This window comes from Trachemys scripta, chromosome 2, assembly GCF_013100865.1.
Source record: "Trachemys scripta elegans isolate TJP31775 chromosome 2, CAS_Tse_1.0, whole genome shotgun sequence".
NCBI classification, from domain to species: domain Eukaryota; kingdom Metazoa; phylum Chordata; order Testudines; family Emydidae; genus Trachemys; species Trachemys scripta.
The window spans coordinates 22,247,332-22,271,611 of record NC_048299.1 but is presented as its reverse complement, the minus strand read 5'-3'; the positions used below and the strand labels follow the sequence as shown (position 1 = coordinate 22,271,611).

At 42.3% G+C, this 24,280-nt stretch overlaps 1 protein-coding gene across 2 annotated transcripts in view; it reads left to right on the top strand.

Moving 5' to 3' along the window:
• The window catches only part of LARP4B (La ribonucleoprotein 4B), a 102,427-nt gene that overhangs the window by 15,656 nt on the left and 62,491 nt on the right, over positions 1 to 24,280 (top strand). Inside the window, exons 1-2 of one of the 2 annotated variants that reach the window (XM_034760050.1) lie at positions 16,594 to 16,614; positions 22,718 to 22,852. In XM_034760050.1, coding sequence (XP_034615941.1) covers positions 22,772 to 22,852 — 81 coding nt within the window. In that variant the 5' untranslated portion in view covers positions 16,594 to 16,614; positions 22,718 to 22,771. Of the gene's footprint in view, positions 1 to 16,593; positions 16,615 to 22,717; positions 22,853 to 24,280 lie in introns of those variants that run through there. The other variant, XM_034760051.1, reaches the window with a different exon arrangement.

The following is a 24,280-nucleotide window of genomic DNA, read 5'->3' as shown; positions in this document are numbered from 1 at the left end:
GATGCACTTTTTAATTAATTTTTCCAAGTACTACAAATCTACCAAAATACCAGATTCTTCATAATATTCATAGTAAATAAAGGAGATTGGGATAAAGGGAGAGGAGAGGAAGCAACATATCGATCTTGAGGGTCTGCTTTGATCATAGACCTCTAAAGAGTCAGCCCAAATTGCTTTGAATTTTTCTGGCATTTCCTTTCTGTGGAGTGCCAGTTCATTAGCTGTGCGGTCAGCCATGTCACTGAGCCAGGCATCAGTATTTGGTGGGGACAGACTTCTCCACTTTTGCAGGATTAATCTTTTTAGTGACCAAAGCTGTGCAATTGGAACCAAGATGTCTTGTTAATGGGTAGCCTCCAGGTATCAGGAATGTATCCAAGAATGAAATTTAGCATCTAATATCAAATTTGGTATGAGGTGGGTCATAGGACAGACATTCTTGATACAGGGGCACTCCCAAAACATATGTACTAATGTAAAAGGAGTTGCATTTCTAACAGAGGTCCTCATTTATGAGGCCCATTACTATTCGCCTGTGTGGGTGGGGAACCAGTATGTTCAAAAAAGCCATTTATGCTGAATAAGCTTTCCTCTCAGGTCTATAGTATTTCAATATTAGATACAATTATATTCCATTGAGTTGGAGATTAGTTCTGTATCCAAATATCTATTCCAATCAAATCTCAAATTGTCAATATTTAGCAGAGTTTTTTTCAGGCCAGAAAATCATAAAAGGATACAGCTGGCTGAATAAATCCAAGAAGTTTTCTCCAAAATAATAAAAGGTTCTGGAACTCCTGGTGCATACAAGCCAAAAACATCTGTCATTAAATGCTTTAGCTGGAGATATTTCCATGCTCCAGGGCAGGGCAAGCCTGATTGTTGCTGAAGATCTACAAGTGGCTTAAATTGATCATTGTTAAGGCTACATTTTAGTCACAGGTACTTTTAGTAAAAGTCCTGGGCAGGTCACTGGCAGTAAACAAAAATTCATGGTCTGTGACTTGTCCATGACTTGTACTATATATCCCCTAACTAAAACTTGGGCTAGGGAGCCACGGGTGCTCTGGGGGAGGGGTGGCACTCTGGGGATGCCACTGGTGCAGGGGTGTGTGGTGGGGCTGGCAGGCACCCTATCTGGCTGTGTGCAGCAGCTGGCATGTTCCCGCAGCTCCTGGAGGGGGAGGTCGTGGGCGCCACACGCTGCCCCCCCATGAGTGTCGTCTCTGCAGCTCCCATTGGCTGGGAGCTGCAGGGGTGGTGCCTGCAGGCAGGGGCAGCTCGCAGAGCCCCCTGGCTGCTCTGCCTAGGAGCTGCAGGGACATGCCAGCTGCTTCCAGGGAGGCCCCCCGAGGTAAGTGCCACCCCAGCCATGAACCCCCTCCCACACCAAACTGCTGCTGGCCCAGGGGCTGCCTGAGCTGGTCAGGCAACCGTGGAGCCAGCTGCACAGGCTGCTGCAGAAGTCGTGGAAAGTCAAGGAATCTGACTTCCGTGACAGACACACAGCCTTAATCGTTGTCAGTTATCTGCAACACAATCATAATTCCTCTCTCTCTCCAATCCTTCTGTATCAAGGTTTTGCAGTCGACTTTAAGGCTAGGATTGGTCCATCGGACTGCCTCTGCAAAGAAGAATGGATGGAAGCAGAACTTTGTAGCCAAGTTTGACCAACCTTGCCTTGCAGCTGCTATTGTGTGAGCTCTGGAGCTGCCAAATTTATAATTCAGTCCTACAATACCTGAAGCAGGGGAGATTGAAAAAATTATTGGTATGCTATCTGTGAGGTCCTATCTAATGGCGATAAAGATGCCTGGCTTAAGAAAAGGAGAGAATTTGCCAGGTTGGAAAACAAAATCCTTTGAGATAGGGGGAGCTATAATTTATTCAGTCTAGATTTCTTACCTGCACCCCTGAAGAAACTTCCTTAAAATAAGTTTGAGAAATAGAAATAGGGAGACTGCTCAGGACATTCAAAATTCTGGGAAGGACATTGATTTTCAGTATATTAATTTTGCCCTACAAACTGAGCGTTTATGAACTCAATCTCACTAAAGTGGGCAACACTTGGTTCTATATTTAGCTTAGAGATGTCTTGAATATTACTGGGAATCAATATTCCTAAATTATTTAATGCAAGAGGATTACCATTGAAAGTCCAGATTTGATGAAAACCCTTTGGGCATCTATGTTAATGCCTCAGATTTCTCATTTACCCCCAATTAATTTTGTGTCCGGAATGGTGTCCAAACGTATTAATAGTGGTTAGAAGATTGGGAATAGCAGTATCAGGCTTAGAGACAAATACAGGAGCATCACCCACCGTAGCGCATCAACTTGTTCTCTTTGACCCATTGTATCAGGATGGGCATGTTGATTTGCCCAGATGGAAATGGCTAAACATTGTAAAGCTAAACAAACAGAATAGGAGAAAGGGGGCAGCCATGCCTCAGACCTCTCCGTAATGGGAATAAGGCAGAAATAATACAATCAGTATTACCCTGTAAGTCAGGCTAGAGCAGAAAAGCTCCATCCAAGCAATGAATTGGTTATCAAATCAAAATTTTGATATTACATGAAAAATTAGTCCCAGGTTATGCAGTCCAAGGCCTTATCGTCTTCTAAAGAAATGACAGCTAAGGATTCTTTAGAATCTCTTAAAGCGGCAATAATATCAATTGACACATATTATCTGAGCCATGTCCCTTACAAAGGAAGCCTACCTGATTTGTGTATTACATAAGAACTTTGTCCAACTGCATAACAAACTTTTGCTTAAAATCTTAGTATCACAGTTGATTAAAGAAATTGACCTATAATGACTGCATAATCCAAGGTCTTTTCCAGGTCTAGAAATAACTGAAATTACAGCTTCTCTAGAGTGGTAGGAAAGTTTGCTCATTCCTGGCCTCCTTGACCATATTTGTTAATCTAGGAGTTGAAGTTTAAGAGAACTTTTGGTAAAATTCAATAGGGGACCAGTGTGTGCCAGTAGTCTTTCCCACCTTTTATTTCTTTTATAGCCTTGGTCAGTTCTGTGATTTCTAGTGGGGTGTCTAGAGGTTCCTTCTGAGAGTTAGAGATGAGTAGCATAGGCAATCCACTAAAATAGTTAGTAAGTCATCTTTACCAATACCCTCTTCAGCTAAACATAGCTTTAAATAAAACTGTTTTAATTGTTTAATATCCGACTGTTGTATATAATTTGTTGCTATTCAGGACAGTAATCTCATTTCTGTTAGCCTGTGTGCCAATAGCTTGCCAGCTCTGTCACCAGATTCCCAGTAATTTTGCTTCAAACAAAATAATGTAAACTCAGCCTTTTGGGGCAGAAGTTTGTTGATTTCATACCTTTTTGATGAGGGTTCTGAGTTTCTTTAGGCAGAGGGCAGAAGCATAGTTTTCATCCAAGGTCTTAATTTCCTTTACTAAGGGTATCAATTGTGTTATTTCCACTCCTTTTTATAAAGGTCGCATAATAGTTAATACAGTCTCTGATGAAGGCTTTAATGGCTTCCCAAAATGTGGCAGCTGGTGAAGTAATGGCAACATTTGTTTAAAGGAAGGGGAAAAAAAAGTTCTTGCTCTCACTGGAGTTGCCAAATGACATATCAAATTTCAGAGGTATTCAATCTCCACATCTTAGTTGGAGTGTACATACCCTGTAGGCCTAAAAGACATGCATAGGAGTATGATCAACTATAACAACATAACAGTACTACAATAAGTAAGAAATAGTCCAATCTTGAATGTGTTGAATGAGGTGCTGCGGAAAAAAACAAACAAAAAAACCAAAACACAACTGGGCAATCCTAAAGACAAAGACTATAATTGCCACATGTCTTGTAAGCCAGAATCAGCCATGTTATATATGAAGGACCTGACAGGTATTGGTGGTGTATAGAGATGGAGAAATTTATCAGACTGGGTCTAGAGTTTCATTAAAGTCTCTAACTGTAATAATTGGATCTGACTCATGTAACTTATATTCATCAAAAAGTATCAAAAAATTTGGGATCATCTCTGTTTGGCCCATAGAGATTGGCAAGATAATTACAGAATTGCCAATTTCAGCCTTCAGGACAGTGCATCTGCCCTCATTGTCAGCCCTTGTGCTCATTGAACTTTTTATGTATTAATATAGCAATGTCTCTCACTTTAAAATTAAAGCAACTAAAAAATGAGGCCTATCCAATCTCTGTTCAGATTACTATCTTAAAGTTCTGTCAAATTCTTCTGGAGCATAGCAATGTCAGCGTTAGCAATGAGTGCATCTTGTAATAGGGTTATTAAAACCCTTTATATCCCAGGAAACATTTTTAATTATGGGTGCCTTCACTGTTAAAATGTACCAGTTAAAGTATAAAGTCAGTTTGTGAATAAATGAGAAATTGCAAATTTTCTTGAGCAGTGTATGGTTCTTGCATAGCTAAACAGCAAAAGTTATATAATCCAGGGGTAGAGTGTTGCTTCCCGGTATATATTCAGCAGGAGTGGGAAGGAAATTTCCAGCATGGGAGGATAAAGGGAAGGGGGGAGAAAGAATTAAATAAGTTTAAAAAAACAAAATGGAAAAGATAGTGGAGAGAGAAATAGTAGTAATTAGTACCATACAATCAAAAAAATCTGTTTAAACATCCAAAATACACACTTGACATGTGGGGGGTGGGGGGTTGCTGCATGAGGTGAAACTTGGAGACCCTCAGAACCCCCGGGGCCCAAACATTACAACTATAGTAATCACCTTTTACCAACAGAGTCTTGATACATTCTTCTATAAAGAAGCACCATCTAATAAAGCAGTGATATTTGCTTTATTAGGTGGTGCTTCCTTATGGACTACTTATTTACACAGTGCACAGTCAACCTGTGGAACTTGAGGGCCAAAAGTATAACTGAGTTCCAAAAAGAATTAGATAAGTTCATGAAGGATGGGTCCATCAGTGGCTACTAGCCAAGATGTAGTCCCTAAACCTCTGACTGCCTGAAGCTGGGCCTGCATGATGTGGGAGGAAACACTTGAAATTGCCCTGTTCTGTTCATTCCCTCCCTTCTGGCCACTGTCAGAAGATCCTGGGCTAGATGGACGATTGATCTAACTTGGTATGACTGTTATGTTCTTAACAGCTCCTTTTCCCCCCCTCTGGATTTCTGCAATATGAGCTCCTTAGTGATAAATTTCAGGAACTTCAGCCAGTGCTTTAGGCTGACCTTCTGGAACTGGTTTGGGGGCAAGGAACTGGTGTGCCTGAGGCATATCAAAACAAAAATCTTAAGGCATGTTAGCAGTTTGGGAACAAATTCAGAAAGTTTACCTTTTTGTATTCCCACAATCTGGATATTACATTGCCATGGATGGATGTCTTGATCAGATAGCTTGGTTTTAATAATCTTGATATCATTCCAGTTCTTCATAACGTGTAGTTGGTTGGTTTGAAAACATCATCCACTTCAGAAATTGTTCTGCTTCACTCATCCATCTGAGTAGAGCTTGTAATGCACTATGAATCTCAGTCATGGTGGTCTGTTGGGTAGATGCAATTTCAACAGTATCTGCGGCCACCGCTTGCAGGATCGCCATCCACTTACATTCCATCAGGCTCAGGCAACAGTTTGTAGAAGGTGAGAAGGTAGATCTCCTCAGGGGCGGGTGGCGGGGAAGGGGCGTGGTGTGCTTTCAGATTTTGGAGAGGAAAATGCTGAGCTAAAGGGCATCTTGGGGGTTTCAGTAGTTGGCTGGTAGGTTTTAGGAGACAATGTTTGTGGATTTTCTGTGGACTGCTTCAGAACTCAAGCAACCTGTAACCACTTTGATCATAGTGCCCTCTGGTATTAATTTATTATAAAAACTAAAACTACCATATGCAAAATCTGTGGTCCCATGAGCTGGGCATCTTAATGTATTAGTAATGTTTTTTTGTTCTTCCTGGAAATGATGCAGTCCACAGTGAATCTGGAACTGGCCAGCAGTTTTGAAAGATCTAAAACTAAAAAAAATCAGTCTAAAATTATTTGTGTGCTGAATCCTGAGTCTGGTGAGTTCCAGGGTGTAAATCAGCCTAAATGCAGAACCCATTTTAAAAAGAACATTAAAGGCACACTGTCTCCTTAATTCCTAGATTCCAAGGCCAGAGGGACCATAGTGATCATCTAGTCTGACCTCCTGTATAACACAGGCCATAGAATAATTCCTAGAGAAGATCTTTAGAAAAACTTCCAATCTTGATTTAAAAATGGCCAGTGATGGTGAATCCACCATAACCCTTGGTAAGCTGTTCCATTGGTTAAAAAAAATTAACAGCGAGGGTAATTAACACCTTCGTCTGAATTTGTCTGACTTCAACTTCCAGATGTTGAATCATGTTATACCTTTCTCTGCTAGATTGAAGAGCCATTTATTAAATGTTTGTTCCCCATGTAGATGCTTAAGACTGTAATCAACTCCCCTCCCTTAACCTTCTCTTTGTTCAGCTAAATACTCAAGGAGCTCAGTCAAAATAAGGCATGTTTTCTAACGGCTTAATCATTCTCAACGGAGTCCTGTCTTAAAGGTGCCACAGGACTCTGTTGCTTTTTACAGATCCAGACTAACACAGCTACCCCTCTGATACTTAATCATTCTCGTGGTTCTTCTCTGAACTCTCTCCAGTTTATCAACATCCTTCTTGAATTGTACACACCTGAACTGGACACAGTATTCCAGCAGTGGTCGCATCAGTGCCAAAAACAGAGGTAAAATAACCTCTCTACTCATATTCGAGATTCCCCTGTATAGGCATCCAAGAATCGCATTAGTCCTTTTGGGTACAGTGTTGATTTGGGAGGTCATGGTCAGTTGGTTATCCACCAGACCCACAGATCTTTCTCAGTCACTGCTTCCTAGGGTAGAGTCCCCAATCTTGTAAGTATGGCTGACATTCTTTCTTCCTAGATGTATACATTTACATTAAAACAGTATTGTTTATTTGCACCCAGCTTTACCAAGAAAATCAGTTTGCTCTATATCAGTGACCTGTCCTCATTATTGACCATTCCCCTAATTTGTGTGTCATCTGCAAACTTGATCAGTGATTATCTTATGTTTTCTTCCAGGTTGCTGATAAAAATGTTAAATAGCAAAAGGGTCATCAGCGGTTGCCTCTGGGTCCTCACTAGAAACACAGCTGGTCATTGATGATTTCCTGGTCACAATTACATTTTGAGACCTGTCTGTTTAAAGCATGCCGTGTTAATTTTATATTCAATTTTTTAAAATAAAAATATTGTGAGGTACCAAGTTAAACACTCCCTCCTTTAATTGTTTATTAAGAGTCCCGTGTCAGCTGCTCCAGAGTCAATGCCAGATGGACAGGCATATGATTACTAAGGTCATCCCATTTACCCTTTTTAAATATTGACACACCATTAGCTTTCTCCTAATCTTCTGGAACTGCCCCACTGTTCCAAGACTTAGTGAAAACCAATATTAATGATCCAACGAGCTCTTCAGACAATTCTTTTGAAACTCTTGGATACACATTAGCTGGACCTGCTGATTTTAAAATGTTTAACTTTAGTAGTTTAAATCCTACTCAACTTTATCAGCAAGTAACATGCAAAGACTATTATGGATGAAAAAGCATCTATCTTCCATCTATTTTGTGCATTTAAGACTTGCATATAGCATCCCTGTCTTTGCCTATATAGTTAATTTTACTTTGCGTGGTTCTTTTTTACCGCAATATAGAAAAGAAACCCTTTAAATCAGATGGGGGAAAAAAGTAATTGTAAAACCACAAAATAACATGGGCTCAGGAGGAGGTCTAGTACCTGAACCACTTAAAAACAAAAAACAAAGAAATGAGTAAACTTGAGCTGATGGCATCCCTTTAAATTAATCTCTGGCTAGTATGGGAAATGCACAAGTCACTACTATTGATTCCATCAGTAACTAAGCTTTCATCTGTTAGGTGAAGTGTGCAAGTCAGTTTAACCTGAAACCAGAAACTTTAACCTGCATTCATTCATTTTATTTTTAAAAATAACAAAATACTGTATTAAAAACTTTGTGTGTGTGTGTGTGTATATATATATATATATATATATATAAAAAAATTTTTTTTAAAAAAAATCTGTTGAAATAACATTAAGGTTGCTCCAAAGTTAGAATTGAGGTTGCCTTTGTAACTTTAATTTGTCCCCTTTGTGTATGTGCATTATGATGTATTCTTGAATTACATGGTCAGACTATTTTTTTCCATGAGCCTTGTCTTCATCAATGCACAGGATGGCCAGTGCTTACTTAAGTAGCTGTTCAATATTTTTTTGTTTCTCCTTATTCTGGATGCATCCCCCGTGCCTTATCAATTGCACACTCTTCAAACTCTGCTCTTAAGATAGAATTATTTTTCTCATGGGCTCTTCTGTAGTGCTTATCATTATAGCATCTACCTACTTCATGCACCTTAATGAATGGTTGTCCTCCTCTGAACCAGCTCTAAAGAGGATGTGACATAAATTTTGCTGGTGGGTTTCACAGTTATTTGCTGACAGCAGAAGACTAGTGAAACTTGGAGATCTTGGGTTCCATTCCAGGTTCTCGGGGGATGCGTACTCTATGGGCAGAAGTGTGTGCCCACTTTTCCTTAAGCATGACTCCTTTTGCCCTTTGCCTTACAACCTATTGCTGTCCCAGTTCTCTCTTTTTCCCCCACCCCTAGCTCTTTGTCCCAGTCCCATTCTCACCTAGCCAGTCCCAGTCTCCACTCTTTTGGCTTCTCATCCTAATCTCCTTGTCCAGCCAACCCCATTTTCCAGCTCTCCTAGCTTCCATCTTGCCTCCCACCCAGGTCCTGCTCTTGTCCCTATGCCGTTGTGTCAAGCAGCATCCTGCTTCATGTTGCCTGGGAGAGAGGAGTGAATGATGGAGGTAGTCATCAAAAGCATAGGAGATCATAGACTATCAGGGTTGGAAGGGACCTCAAGAGGTCATCTAGTCCAACCCCCTGCTCAAAGAAGGACTAATCCCCAACTATTTTTTTGCCCCAGGTGCCTAAATGGCCCTCTCAAGGATTGAATTCACAGCTCTGGGTTTAGCAGGCCAATGCTCAAACCACTGAGTTATCCCTTCCCCGCCCCCCCCCCCCCGCCAATTCTGCCTGTTTTTCCCCCGTATGGGCGTAGCTCTGGCACCCCAGAGCTGCAGGGAAAGTTCTGTTTAGACCCAGCCTGGATTATGCCCATTATGCCCAGAATGTTTGGGAGAAATTTAGCTGCTGAAACTTGTCTCCACTCAGCACTTGCAAACTATTTGCTGCCCCCCCCGCCCCCCCTCCCCCAAGAAACTTGTATTTTGGCAGACTTTCACAGGGATGGCACTGAACACATCCCTGGTGGGGCCTTTGCAAGATTAAGCTCTTGCTCCAAAGCATGGTGACTCTAGATGCTTTCAAGGTAAAGGTCTCAATCACTAGTACAGTAGAAAAAAATGCATTGTTTTGCTTCGCTTCGTTGAAAAGTTTTGACTGAAATTTTCTAAAATTCTTCAGCCTAACACTGTCTGCACTAGCACTTACGTCAGCAAATCTTTTGTTGCTCACTGGTGTCCTCCTGTGGTGGAAGAAATAAGGCAGCCCTCCCCAGAAACCTACAACAGATTTCAGAGTATTTCCACAAGTTTCCTGGAGATGTCTATAGTGGATTCCTGGGCCATCCCTGTGTATATAAAGAGTCTTTTCTATCTGTCTAGCTGGTGCGGCCACTGGGAAGCAGATAGGCACTGTACTGCACCTTGTTAACTTTAATAAAAAATAGAATATAAGAACATGTCATCTCAGAGTATAACTTGAAATTGCATACTCACCAGAGGTTCTTTCCCCAGCATCACACTTTACCACAATGCTGTTCTGTGACTGGCTGGACTGCTCTGGGTTATGAACAGCTCCTGGCTCTTGGAAAGAATGGGTACCCTGCTCACCTGTCTCCCATTATTTTTCTCCTCTTTCTTGTCCAAGACTACCACCTCAGTGTTGGCCATGCTGGCCTGGGACTGACTCCTCAGAGATATCCAAGCTGCTCTTGGGGGTCATGATGGGGTCGCTGCTGAGAATTGCATGCGGCTACTTGTAGAAGTGGCATGTCTGCGGTGCTGCACCAGAGCAACTGTTCACCTCCCTTTCCTTCTGGTACACCTGCCGCAGTTCCTTGGTTATTTTTTTTTTTTTTTTTTTCTTTTTCTCTCCTCCCCCCCCCCCCCCTTCACCCGGCACAGGTGTGTGTCCCTGGTGTAGCCCTTGGCCCTCATGCCCTGCACAATCTGCTCTTGGATGTCTACGTTTCTGTGGCTGAACAGCCTCTTCTTCTCATAAACCAATAAGATCCATCACCTCCTGTGTACTCCAGTTTTTGAGATTGGAGCTGCCATGATAAGCAGTGCAATTGAGCGCTCCCCACCAAAAAAACGGGAAATGGAAATTCAAAAGTTCCTGGTCCTTTAACCAGGATGGGCTTTTTTTCTGTGTATCTGGCTACTGTGCAGCAGAGTTGAACATGTTTACCAGAGCAGTCACAGTGGAGCATTGTGGGACATCTTCTGGAGGCCAGTTAGGTCAACATAAGCAATGCTACGCTGCCTCTATGTTGACCTAACAACATTGAATTAAGTTCCAAGTCTCTTGTGGAGGTGGAGTAATTAAGGCTATGTCTACACTAGCACTTTTGTCAGTTAGTGGTATGGGAGAGGGGGAAAAAAAAAAACCCTGACCAACAAAACCACTGGAGTGGACAGCGCTATGTTGACGGGAGGCGCTGTCCTGCCGACATAGCTACCGCCGGTTGTTAGCAGTGGAAACTAACATTAAAGCTAGATAACAATTCTGGACAAAAGCATGCTCAGTGGAGAGAATGACGCGCACTTGAAAATAATATTTTGAGATGAGTAATCATTTCTTCTTATTCCCAAAATAGTCTTCCCAAGCGTGTGTAACTCTCTGCTGTTTTTAAATGTAGTATACTTAAGTCCCTCTCAGAGTATTGCCAACCTGAAGAGATCCAAAAAAACCACCAGATCCCAAGAAATCAGTATTGGCCCCCAAAACGTGGTTATTTACAAAGATGCTTTTTTTTTTTTTTCCCCTCACCAGTCTAACGATAGGCTGGGGCAGTTAACCAATCTTTGGTGTGTTTAGTGCTGCCTATGTTACCAAATGTATTGGGAATGAGGATTTTGGCCCCTGCTGCAGGTGTTCTCACCCCCACATCTGTCCACCCCCTGCCTAGCAATGAATTCTGCCCCACAATCTCCAAGTCAATTCTGCTCTCTGGCCCCCATCAGTTCTATCTCCACCCAGACGGGTTGTGCCTCCCTAATTCCTCCACCTCACAACCAGCACCCAGTTCAACCCCTCTGCTTCTCCTGGGGTTCTTCCCCTTTCCCAGCCCTGGGGGGCTGCAGCAGGATCTCTGCTCCCCTTCCAGGTTGGCGTTCAGGACCTCTTCCCCCACGGCTGGTGGCTGCAGGAAGGGAGTGGGGGGCAGAGGACAGGACCTGTTGATCACAGAAGGGGAGGGGAGAAAGATGGAGTATGATTGGTTGCTCTTCCCCTGGAGGAGGCAGAGCAGTGAGGCAGACGGCTGATCAGAAGGCAGCTTCCCCCTCCCGTGCCTCCACTCCACAGGACTCAGATTTGCTATCTTACACTCCGTTCCCCAAAGAGAGGTTGACTCATGTATAATAATGAAAGGGGTCTTGTCCCAGAGAGCAAAAGCACAGAATGTGATCCAGCTCCCATACTAATTAAAATACAAGGCGGCTTTTTGGTTCTCGCATGTAGTTTTTCAAATAATTCCATGGCACACTTGTTTGGTTCTGATAGCACATTAGTGTGCCACAGCACACTGGTTGGGAAACACTGCTGTAGACACTGCACTACGACTAACTTCCTAGAGTGCAGTACAGTGTGCTTTCACAGGAGATGGAGAAGCTCCTGCAGCTATGGTCCCCAAACTTTTCATGCTTTTGTGCTTCTCGTGCCACCTCCCCACCCCCTCGGTCCAGGAGTCGGTCTGCAGCTCCTGGGTAGGTCTGGGGTGACAAGTGGATTTGGGGCTGGGAGCAGATCTGCAGCCAGGGCTGGGTGGCACCCCCTCCCCATTTTGGGGGCTGGCCCGGGAGCAGAGCTGCAGCTGGGGGCAGAGTGAGGCTGGGTGGCACTCCCTGCCCCACCTCCCGAATGATCTTCCATGCCCACCCGGGATGTGCACCCCACAGTTTGGAGACCACTGACCTAGCTGCTAATGCAGTGGTCTAGTGCAGAAGCAAAGGCATGTGAGTGAATATAGTGTCTGTGATACATACTGTAGTGGGAATGTAGTAAGGGCTTTCTGACTTGCAGGTGGGAAGGTAGGAGGAAATCTGGGGACAGTTTTCTGGTGGTAAAAAAAAAAAAAATTAACACATGCACCTCTTGAAAGGTCTCAGCTAGAGCATTCTTATGTTAAGGTAACTAATGGAAGTGAGCTTCTATGTTGAAGGCTTCTTTTGAAAAATTTCCCTTAACCTGGTTTCAGACTAGTTTGTGAAGAAAGGGATTTATGCAAAGAGCTAAATTCAAATATATATTTGTTTACCTTTGCTGGAAGAGCAATGAAAAGATCTTCTATTCTAGTGAGCTTTTTTGTTTTATGGTGTTGCTGTTTGCAGTGCTAAAGTTAGTTGTCAGCATTTGCATTATTTTTAAGGGCTGATTACTCTGGTCTGAAAACAGGTATGCAAGATTTCAGCCCTGGAGCATTGTTTTGCGGTTTGCATGGTTTTTAAATAACAAATCTGACTGATCTGATTGTGCACATGTTAAACTCTTACACATCCATGCTCATGTTTACTCCAGATAGTAAAACTGACTACATACAAGTAAAGTTTACAACAAAGATGAGAGGGGGAAAAAGTAGGTTCAAGTTTTCAAGTTAATGGTAGTTCAATGTTAAGGGTCATATTCTGAAATCTGTAAGTAGTTCATTCAGCATTATTCAGTCCTTGCCTTCCTGCAAAGACTGCTAATAATGTAGCTGACCTTTTGCACGTGTTATGTTGACTTGCAGTTCGAGTAGTAAAAACTATAGATGGTTGTAACTCAAGTTTTATTACCACCCATGTTTTCACTTTGTACTTGGGTTCTCTTTTTCAGATGAAATGCCTGCTTTGGTTCATCCCAAAGGTGAATTGTTGTTTAAACTTAAGCAAAATCCATTTAGCTGTTCTTGGGTTAGGATAGTGGAGATTAATATGAAAAGAGCGGGCTTATTTTGAAGATACAAAATTAATGTCACTATTTAATTTTACCATTTAACTAATGTCTAGTTTTTGCTAAAATAAGCCCTTGATAAATCTGAAGAAAGTTAGATAACTACATAAGTACTTACAAGATTTATAACCTTTTCTAATTTGACCTTCAATTATTAAAATTAAGGCACAAAACAAGATTAAACTAGTTAGGGACATCAAGAGTAAAAAAACATTTTACACATACATTAGAAGTAAGAGGAAGACTGAGGACAAGGTAGGCCCATTAATCAAATGAGGAGGGATAGCCAATATTGGAAGATACAGCAATGGCCAAAGTGTTGAATGGTTGGGGATGTTTTGGTTTTCATTGAAAAGGTTAGGAGTGATCAGATGACTAACGCAGTGAAAAACAGCATAAATAGGGTAGGTTCTGAGACTGAAATAGTGAAGGAACAAGCTAAGAATTACATAGGGCTTGTCTACACTTGAAATGCTGCAACGGTGCTGCTGTTACACTTCAGTGAGGACACTACCTACACCAACGGGAGAGGCTTTCTCATTGGTGTAGCTAATCCACCTCCCAGAGAGGTGGAAGCTAGGTCAGTAGAAGAATTTTTCCATTGACCTAGCACTATCTACATGGGGACTTAGGGCAGCTTATCTGTATCACTCAAGAAGTTTGGATTTTTCACACTAGAGATGTAGCTGGGTTGATCTAACTTTCTAAAGTAGACCAGCCCTTAGTAGACCCCTTCCAGTCAGCAGGGCCTGACTACATACATCCTAGAATACTTAAGCAACTGGCTCAGAGGATCTGAGCCATTAGCAATTATCTTTGAGAACTTGAGGATGGGAGAGATTCCAGAGGACTTGTAAAGGGCAAATACAGTAGCCATTTACTGAAAGGGGAATAAGCTCAACCCAGGGACTTGCAGACCAGTCAACTTAACTTGAGTACCTGAAAAGATAATGGAGCAAATCAAGCAACCAGTTTATAACCACCTAGAGGATAATAATGTGATATGTGACAGTTGGCATGGATTTATCAAGCACAAATCATATCAAACCAACCTAAAATCATTCTTTGATAGGGTAACAAGCCTTGTGGATGTGGGGAAGCAGTAGATGTGATATATCCTGACTTCAGTAAAGCTTTTGGTACTGTCTCCTATGACCTTCTCAAACAAACTAGGGAAATATAGCTTAGATGTACCCACTGTAAGGTGGGTGCACATCTTGTTATCAGTGGTTCACAGTCAAAGTGGAAGAGCATATCAAGTCGGGTCCCACAGGTATTGGTCCTGTGTCCATTTCTGTTCAATATCGTCTTAAGTGATTTGGGTAATAACATAGAGAATACACTTACAAAGCTTTGAACAACACCAAGCTGGGAGATGTTGCAAGCGCTTTGGAGGACAGGATTAGAATTCGAAATGGCCTGAGATAAATAGGATGAATTTTAGTAAGGACAAATGCAAAGTACTGCACTTAAGGAATAATCAATTGCACAAAAACAAAATGGGAAATTACTGTCTAGGGAGGAGTACTGCAGAAAAGGATTTGGACATTATAGTGGACCACAAACCCAATAAGAGTCAGCAATGTAATACTGTTGCAAAAAAGGTGAACAACACTTTGGGACGCATTAGCAGGAGTGTTGTAAGTAAGACATGAGAGGTAATTCTTCTACTCTACTCAGTACTGATAAGGCCTCAACTGAAGTACAGTGATGTGTCCAGTTCTAGGCAACACACTTCAGGAAAGATGTGCACAAATTGTAGAAAGTCCACAGGAGAGCAACAAAAGTTATTTAAGGTTTAAAAAACATGACTTGTGGGGGAAGATTGAAAATAATTGGGTTTGTTTAGTCTGGAGAAGGGAAGACTGAGGAGGGTACGTAAATGGTTAAGAAGAGGTAAGTGATAAACTGTTCTCCCTAACTACTGAGGACAGGACGAGAAGTAATGGGCTTAAATTGCAGCAAGGGAGATTTAGGTTTGACATGAGGAAAAACTTCCTAACTGTAAGGGTAGTTACGCACTCAGTATAACTAAGTTGCTCAGGGGTGTGAAAAATCCACACCGCGGAGTGACACAGGTATACTGACCTAACGCCCATTGTAAACAGCGCTGTTTTGACAGAAGGGCTGCCCTCTCAACACAGTTACTGCTTCTCAGGGAGATGAAGTGCCTATGCCAACCGGAGAAGCTTTCCTGGCAACATAGCAGACTCGCAGAGGGCTGAGCGGCTCATCCTGCTGCCGGTCTGGGTTCTGTCTGCCACCCGTGCTGCCAGCTGGGGTCCTGGCCGTTGGCTTCGCTCGGTCCGCTGCCGGCCTAGGGCAGAGAGCACACGGAACCCCAGACCAGTAGCGCGCTGAGTCGCTCAGTCCGCTGCTGGTCTGGGGTTCCATCCGCCGGCCTCTGTTAGCCGGGGTCCCAGCTGCCGCTCAGTCGGCTGCCGCCCAGGGATTCTGTCCATTCAGGCCGGCAGCGGGCTGAGCAGGGCCGGGACCCCGGCTTGCAAGGGGCCAGCGGCCAGAACCCTACACCGGCAGCCGGCTGAGCAGGGCTGGTGGGTGGAACCTCAGAACGGCGGCGGGCTGAGCCAGCTGACGGTCTGGAGTTCCAGTTGCCGGCTCCTGCCAGCCAGGGTCCTGGCCGTTGGCCCCACTCAGCCCGCTGCCGGCCTAGGATTCCGTTCACCCAGGCAGGCAGTAGGCTGAGCGGGACCGGGACCCCGGCTGGCAGAAGCGTGCCAGTAAAAATCGGCTCGCGTGCCACCTTTGGCACACGTGCCGTAGGTTGCCAACCCCTGCTATAAGGTGAATAACTTACTTCCAATAGGTCACATTGAGTGGTCAAATTGTTATCTAGAGTATTGTATGCAGTGTGGTTGCTACTATGTTGGTCCCAGGATATTAGAGAGTCAGAGTGGGTGAGGTAATATCTTTTATTGGAACAACTTCTGTTGGTGACAGACAACCTTTGAAGTTTACACAAACCTGAAGAGCTCTGTATAAAGTCGAAACCTTCTCTATCACCAACAGAAGTTGGTCCAATAAAGATATCTCACCCACCTTGTCTATCTACAGTATTGTCATTCTTAGCAAGCTTGTTGATACCAGTACATAGCATAATTAATAAGAAATCTTTAAATCTACAAATGTAGCAAATTTCACTTTATAGTCTTCCACAAAATACTAAGGGGGCATTTGACACTTAACTCACTTATAATTTTCATTTAGCTTGTCCTGAAGTACCTGTGTTCCACTAAGGTGTATCCAAATGCATTATTCTGTGACATGGCTAATATGGAACCCTACCAGAATAGAGTTGGACTACAAGGTACTGGTAAGTGGTGACTTTATTATAAGGGTGTGGTTTTGAAAAGTTCATTATAAAGTAAGTAACTTTCCAAAACGGTACTTGATAATAATAAAGCCACTTGACCCTGTATGTTAGCTCTGTAATCAAGTTCAGTAGTATCTGTGATGTCATAACACAATTTGGGATGTTGCAGCAGAGCTCTCAGGAAACATGAAATGACCTTATAACTTTAAATCGTGTCAAGTGGCTGTGGCATTCAGCACATGCGAATATGGTTTACTTAATTGTAAAATTCTTACCCAAATGAGTGGCCGGTATGAATAACTCGTAGTATGTATTGATGCAACAAATAATGGAAATGGCAAGAATATTTATATGGCTGAGTACAGAAGCTTTCCTACCTGTCCTCTGAAACCCTGCAGAAGCTCCCAGACTTAACGCAAGTGTTCTGTTGCAGAATGTCTTGCGTAAGTCAAATTTTGCGTAAGTCGGGAATGTATCTCTGACAATTACGGATACGGAAAAAGTTCCATAAACTTTTTTTGTAAAGTTGAGTTTGTGTAACCCGGGGAGCGTCTGTATTCCAAATGAAATTGTCACCGGTTAATTCTTGACAAAAGTTTTACGTGAGATCCAACATGACACATCAACTAAGGGCATATTTAAACTACAGCCACTACAGTGGCACAGCTGTGGTGCTATATTCGTGCTGCTGTAGCATCATAGTGTAGATGCTTCCTGCATTGATAAGGGGTTTTTCCTTTGGTGTATTTAATTCATCTTTTTGAGAGGCAGTAGCTAGGTCAACAGAAGAATTTTTCTGGAAACCTAGTTGTTTCCTCTAGGGGTGAGGTCCAGCTAACTACGGCTCTCAGCACGCAAAATATTTCGCATCCCTGAGCGACATAGCTAGGTCGATCTAACATATACATGTAGATCAGGCCTTAGTGTTGGAGGTTGAACACTGATTAGTTATGCTATTTTTAATTGCTTGTATGGCCATTGCATTTCATTATATTGTTCATGACGTTGTTAGCCATCTAAGAAGTTTACTACTAACTTGTCTAATGTCAACCTAGAATAATCAATTAGCTGACTACTGTGTGATTGATAACAGGTAGTCAGGAAGTGCCAAAAGGGAACCTCAGTGCAGTGGCGCTTTACTCATGGTTGTTAAAATCGTGTCATCCTACTTGTTTTTCCTCCACAGGCTTTACATGTATGAAGTACTAGTGCTAACCCTTCATGTTCTAGAAAGAACAAGGTGGGCGAAGGGGGGTAATAGAGAGATTAGAGGGAAGGGTGAAAAAAGCTCCAAGGTGGAAGGAAAATAGACAAGAAGATGCATAGGCAGAATGGGGAGGTATTGCATACCTCATGTGCAATAATTTTTTTTTAAAAACTAGCTGTCTGTTGTGAATGAGCATGTGCCCTCTACCTCCTTGTGCCCTCATTTGAGTGCTTAAAGGGTAGGGTATCTGCAACTGTCCCCAAGTTCCTTCTAGCTGGAATCTAGCTGGTCCACCCCACTAGATTTTACCTCAAGCTAAACTTCTCCAAATTCTTCTCGGACTCTTCAGATCAAAGTTACTTTTATTTTGGCATCTTAGTCTGTACTAGTGCTTGTCAGATTGAAAGCTGCTGATCCAGACCCCTTTGTCCTATCGTAGACCACAGGAGGCTTAACACATATATGGTGTCTATTTTAGGATGGCAATGCTTGCCTCCGTTGCTTCAAGCTCATGACTGCTTCATGGCTCTCAACTTGTATGGTGTCTACAGTACTTCCAGGTCACCATCCGCCTGGCCCACAAGAAGTCCTGGAAGCAGCAGCATATCCCCTCTCCAGCTCCTATGCCGAGGTGTGGCCAGGTGGCTCTGTGCACTGCCCTGTCCACAGGTGCTGCCCTGAAGCTCCCATTGGCCACAGTTCCTGGCCAATGGGAGCTCCGGGGGCGGCGCTTGGGCTGGGGCAGAGCATGGATCTCCCTAGCTGCCCCCACATAGGAGCCGGAGGGGGGTCATGCTGCTGCTTCTGGGAGCCGCAGCATGCAGAACAGCCCCTGACCCTGCTCCCTGGCTGGAGCACAGGAACGGGGCAAGCCCCAGAGTGATAACTGTTGGAAATAGTTGGCTGGCATATTTCTACCTTTCTACCCCCCTCCCCCCCCATGAGATTTAGTCAGGGGAATATAGTAAAAGTCAAGGACAGGTCACAGGCCATGCATTTTTGTTTACTACCCGTGACCTGTCCGTGACTTTTACTAAAAATACCTAGCCTTAATTATTCACTTGGTTATGTCTGGGCAGATGCCAAGTTCAGAAGAATGGTACTCCAACCTGGTTGATATAGCCAAGACTCCTCATGCCCACAGTCCAAGGTAGATTCTGCTTTACAGTCACCTAGAGTGGGATCCACACTGAATTGGAGAGAAGAGTTACCTACATTAACTGTGGGTCCTCAAGATGATGTAGCCAGTGTGGATCCCATGACCTGCCCTCCATGCCCGATTTTCAAAGTCCTTGGCTACCCGAGCTTTGAATTGCAAAAGAAGTGAGGGACAGTTGTGGCCTTCCAGTCCTTACTACCCTTGTACAGGATTACAAGGAACCACAAGATGCATGTGTGGCCCCACTGGACTCTGCTAATAAAACAAACAAACAAAGCACTGTGCCTGAGGCATATGCACATTTAGTGAGATCTACCCTGACTACAGCATCTCAAAGAAGCCCATTAACTATAGCATAAGTAACCATTCATTGTTAGTTTCCTGTCATGTTCTGTGAGAAATCAAAATATATATTATCTGAATGTACTTTAGTAGCCTACATGCTACCTTTTTTTTTTTAATAAAAATCTTCACAGTTAATTAGTGTGGGTGCATGTTTTTAAAGAATACTTTCAGGAATATTTCCCAGATACCTAGATATCTTTACTCTGTTAGTGTTTCGACAAATTCTTCCCACCTTTGAATTCTGGGGGAGAAATGTAGAGAGAGAGCAGTTAGGAATACCTAATGTATTCAAACAGTTTCATTTTGAAGTAACTGGTGGTGAAACTGTTTAGACTGTATAAAATCTTAATATACAAATAACAATGTTTTCTGACACCTCCATGTGCCAACACTTTATTTGACTGTTATGGTTCTTAAGTCCTTGACCACCACAATTTATTTTCTCTATCCTTCTGCTTCCTCGTGTATTTATTTATTTTAAAGGCGCTACTTGTCAAGAACTGGATGGGTAGAAGCAGTACACTGGTTTTCCAAAAGAATGTGCCCAAAATATTTTTCATGCTGTCTGGTCAAACCACCACTTTTGCATACTTAGTATGATAAAATAAACCAGGGTTCTTTTAAACTAAATGCTTAGTCTTGATGGGGACTTAAATTTTGGTTCATTGAACAATGCCAGTAAAATGACAGATCTGTTGAATGAGCTAATGAGTCAGATAATTGAACCTAGATTTTGTAATTTTGAGTTCTTTGGTTACTTGTCGATTTGAAAGGATTTAGTCTTTTTTATTGGTAAACATCAATTTCACCATATGTACATAAACTGATGAAGAAAAATTTCCATTGATAAAAATGTACATGTAGGTAAAGTAAGAAAAATGCTGCTTGAGAATGTAAGGATATTTACTTTGTATATTTTGACATGTGATGTTGACAACTTGTGTTTTAATGAACAACAGAGAGTCCTGTGGCACCTTTAAGACTAACAGATGTATTGGAGCATAAGCTTTCGTGGGACAATGCTTTAATTTTATGAATCTCAATGTTTATCATTGTCTGATCCCCATAACTTTGCAAAATTGTGAATGTAAATAGATGATAAATTAGAGAAAAGCTTTAAAATAAACATTGATATTTATTGAAATTATTTTTAAAAAATGATTCTCCCTAGCCTATTTACTTGGATCTGCCATAGCTATATACGAATATCTGGGATATTTCACATGTAGAACACCTCACATTGTGGGCTCCAAAATGTACTTTCTGTATTTGCAATACATTACTCTAGTAATATTTTAAAGTTTCACTTTCAGTTCTAACTGTAGTTTATCTAGCTACTGGCAAAACCTCTTGATTGAGTTCTTGAATACTTGTGTGTCCCTTTATGCTGAGTGAAAGGGCTAAAGTGTCCTAAATGTGTCCTAAAAACCCCAGTCCTACCTGGGGGAAAAACTTCCCCACAGCAGGTACTGAGGTAATGGCAGTAAGGGTGCCTCACTGGACCCCCTTGCCAAGCCCTAGTTCAGTGGTGCATGTGCCTGGACAGGTCTGCAGTGCTGTGGGGATTCCAGGCAGTCCTGGGACAGGGCTGTAACTTACAAAGGCCACAGGGGCTCTGAGTTAGGCTGGCGACTGCTCCATCCTCCAGAGCAGCCCAGGGTTTGGAGAGTGCAAAGATGACTTAAAGCTATCCTAGTACAGACCCCAATCTCTTCATTTCCCTGGGATGCGTGTCTGTGCTTCCTCTTACAGGCACAACACTACATCTCACCCCTTGGATTTAGGGGTAAATCTGATATGTTCAAGGTGATATCTCCCACATACTGCACAATTTGTGTGCGTGTGTGGTACTTTAGGGCTAACAGTGGGATTAAAAAAAATAATAACAATTAAAAAACCTCCATTTGTACTCAAGGACTTTAAGGCCAGAAGGCACCATCATGATCATCTAGTCTGACCTCCTGCACATTGCAGGCCATAGAACCCTACCCACCCACTCCTGTAGTAGACCCATAACCTCTGGCTGAGTTTCTGAAGTCCTCAAATCATGATTTAAATACTCAAGTTACAGAAAATCCACCATTTACACTACTTTAAACCTGCAAGTGACCTGTACCCAATGCTGTGAAAGAGAGGCGAAAACCCCCAGTCTGACCTGGGGGGAAATTCCTTCCCAACTCCAAATACAGCAGTCAGTTAGACCCTGAGCACGTGCACAAGACCCATTAGCCAGACACATAGGAAAGAATTCTCTGTAGTATCTGGGAGCCCTCCCCATCTAGTGTCCTATCTCTGGCCATTGAGAATACTTGCTACTAGCAGTCGCAGATTGGCTACATACCATTGTAGGCAGTCTCATCATCCCGTTCTATCCATAAACTTACCAAGCTCTGGCTTGAAGCCAATTAGGTTTTTTGCACCCACTGATACCCTTGGAAGGCTGGTCCAGAGCTTCACTCCTCTGATGGTTAGAAACCTTTGTCTAATTTCAAGCCTAAACTTGTTGATGGCCATTTTATGTCCATTTGTTCTTGTGCCAACATTGGTGCTTCACTTAAATAACTCCTCTCCCTCCCTGGTATTTATCTCTTTGGTGTATTTATAGAGAGCAATCGTATCTCCCCTCAGCCTTCTTGGTTAGGCTAAACTAGCCAAGCTCTTTGAGCCTTCTCTCCAGGAGGTAGGTTTTCTGATCATCCTAGGTGGCCCTTCTCTGCACTTGTTCCAGTTTGAATTCATCTTTCGTACACATGGGAGACCAGAATTGTACAGAATATTCCAGATGAGGTTCTGCCTCTCCACCCAAAAAATTCTCATTTACATTCCAGTCCTCTTTTTAAAAATGATGTGATGTATACAATGACTTTTTCTTTTTTATGTAACACCAACTGCTTACTAAGATAGAGGTAGTTTAATAGCTGTAAAATTTGAAGACATCCATGTCCTGCAGATTTTCACCCCCCCATCTGCGTTCTGCCCATCTGGTTGGATAAAGTAACTTTCAAGCATGACCAAATAGAATGACTTACTAAGCCCTGCTAACGTAGAAAGGCAATTGTGATGTGACATCTTTTAAAAATTAAGATGAAAGGTTAGAACACTTGGGAGCCTGAAAATCCATTTGTACTGAAACTTGGAATCTTTTTAATCAAATGGGGGAATAATTAGCTGCAGTGGTGGCAAAAAGAGGTGCTGCATTGTTGGAAACCAACCTGAACGCGTCTCAAGGTGGTTCAATGTAAACTGTGCTTATATCTGTTTTCCACTGGAAAACCCATAGTAGAAACAGTTGTAGCTGTTCCTTTTGCCATTGTTCTACAAAACAAAATTGCTTATGAATTCTTGAACTATTTTAAGTCACTTTTATAACACCTGTATCTCCTTGTTTGCAGCTTACCAAGGTGGCCAGTAAAGTTCTCTCTGAGGAGCCAAAAAGCAGACAGCTCATGACTTCTGATCAGGACACTAAAGTTGTGGCTGAACCGCAGGTGCAGCAAGTACAAGAAGTTAAAGACAGTTCTCACCTAGTAAGTATTATAGTTAAAAAAAAAAAAAAAAAAAAAAAAAAACACCAAACATTTCACTTAGTTACCTCAAACTATCTAGTGTAGTCTTTGTTTTGTATATTGAACAAATACGCACTTTTGTTTGGTAGTCTTCAATACAAATTGTATCCCAGAACACTCTAATACAGGATATGGGCAGTACATGGCACCGCCACCAAAACTCCTGAGAAGTAGCTGTCTAGGTGGCTGCATTTCCACAACTCCTGGAAATTCACCTTCATAGTACAAAGTTATTTCTCTGTCTTGAAGTAGTATGCACCTTTAGTTAACATGTTAGGCACTTACTAGTATGCTAAAGCCAATTGGAGAAGTGTTTAATTTTATTAAAAAAAAAAAAAAAAGCTGCTAACCCTCAAGTTAGTAAATAGAGAGTGCTAGAACCTACACATGAGTAGAGATTTTGCGGGAATAAATCTTGGCATGGATAGCTTTAGATTAAAAGTGTTGATAACTTGTGTAAAATGGGAATTTGCATCCCATGTAATGAATTTTGCATAGTCAAAACACTCTGGCAGATGGCACAAAATACATGTTGCTGTGAAGGATCTAATAAATTGCATTATGGGGTTCTTGTGGCTTTTGGCAAAATGCATGGTAAATGCAACTTGTGTACAGATTTAGTAATAGTAGCAAATGTTCCAAATAACTTAGACAATTGGGTTTGAATTTTTTTATTAACTAATGGAAAATTTAACTTCTTGCATAAACGGTACTTAAATGATTTGAGACTAAAATGAAATAATGCTTTAAGGAAAATATTGCCTTTGGGACTGGGTGGGGGGTGAGTGGGGTAGGATGGGGGAGGGGGAGCTGCACTTGGGGCAGGAGCAGGGAGCCATCAATACCTCTCTCGACTGAGCTGTCCCAGAGTGCTCCTCCAGGCTCCAGCAGCAGCTGGTCTTCCCCTCCCCTTCTGTATAACAAACCGTTCACTAGGCCACTTTAAACTCTGCTTTTCTCACTTACACTAATTAAACACATGTATTCTCCAGGTTGTCCTAAAACATGGGTATATGTGGAGGTTGGGGACCTTGTTTTTTTTTTTTTTTTTTTTTTTTGTTTTTTTTTTTTTTTAGTTGAGTGACTTCCCTGCCTCAATTCGGTTCTGCTTCAAACTCAAATGTGGATGTTTCTCTTCTCTTTAAAATCAGACAGGAATATGTTGAGCCAAATTCAGAGTGGCATTATTTCAGATGTGCAGAGTTTTTGTTCCATGCTAAAGTTGCCTCTCTTCAGAATATCTGACTCTAGAGAACAGTCAAAATACCAGTAATTTTCAGTGCTACATCTGGACCTAATAGGTATATCAGTTGTTCTAAAGAAAAGGGTGCCAGCTTATTTGCATTAGTTTCCCACTCTCACAGAGAAGCCACTCACTATGCTTTTTGT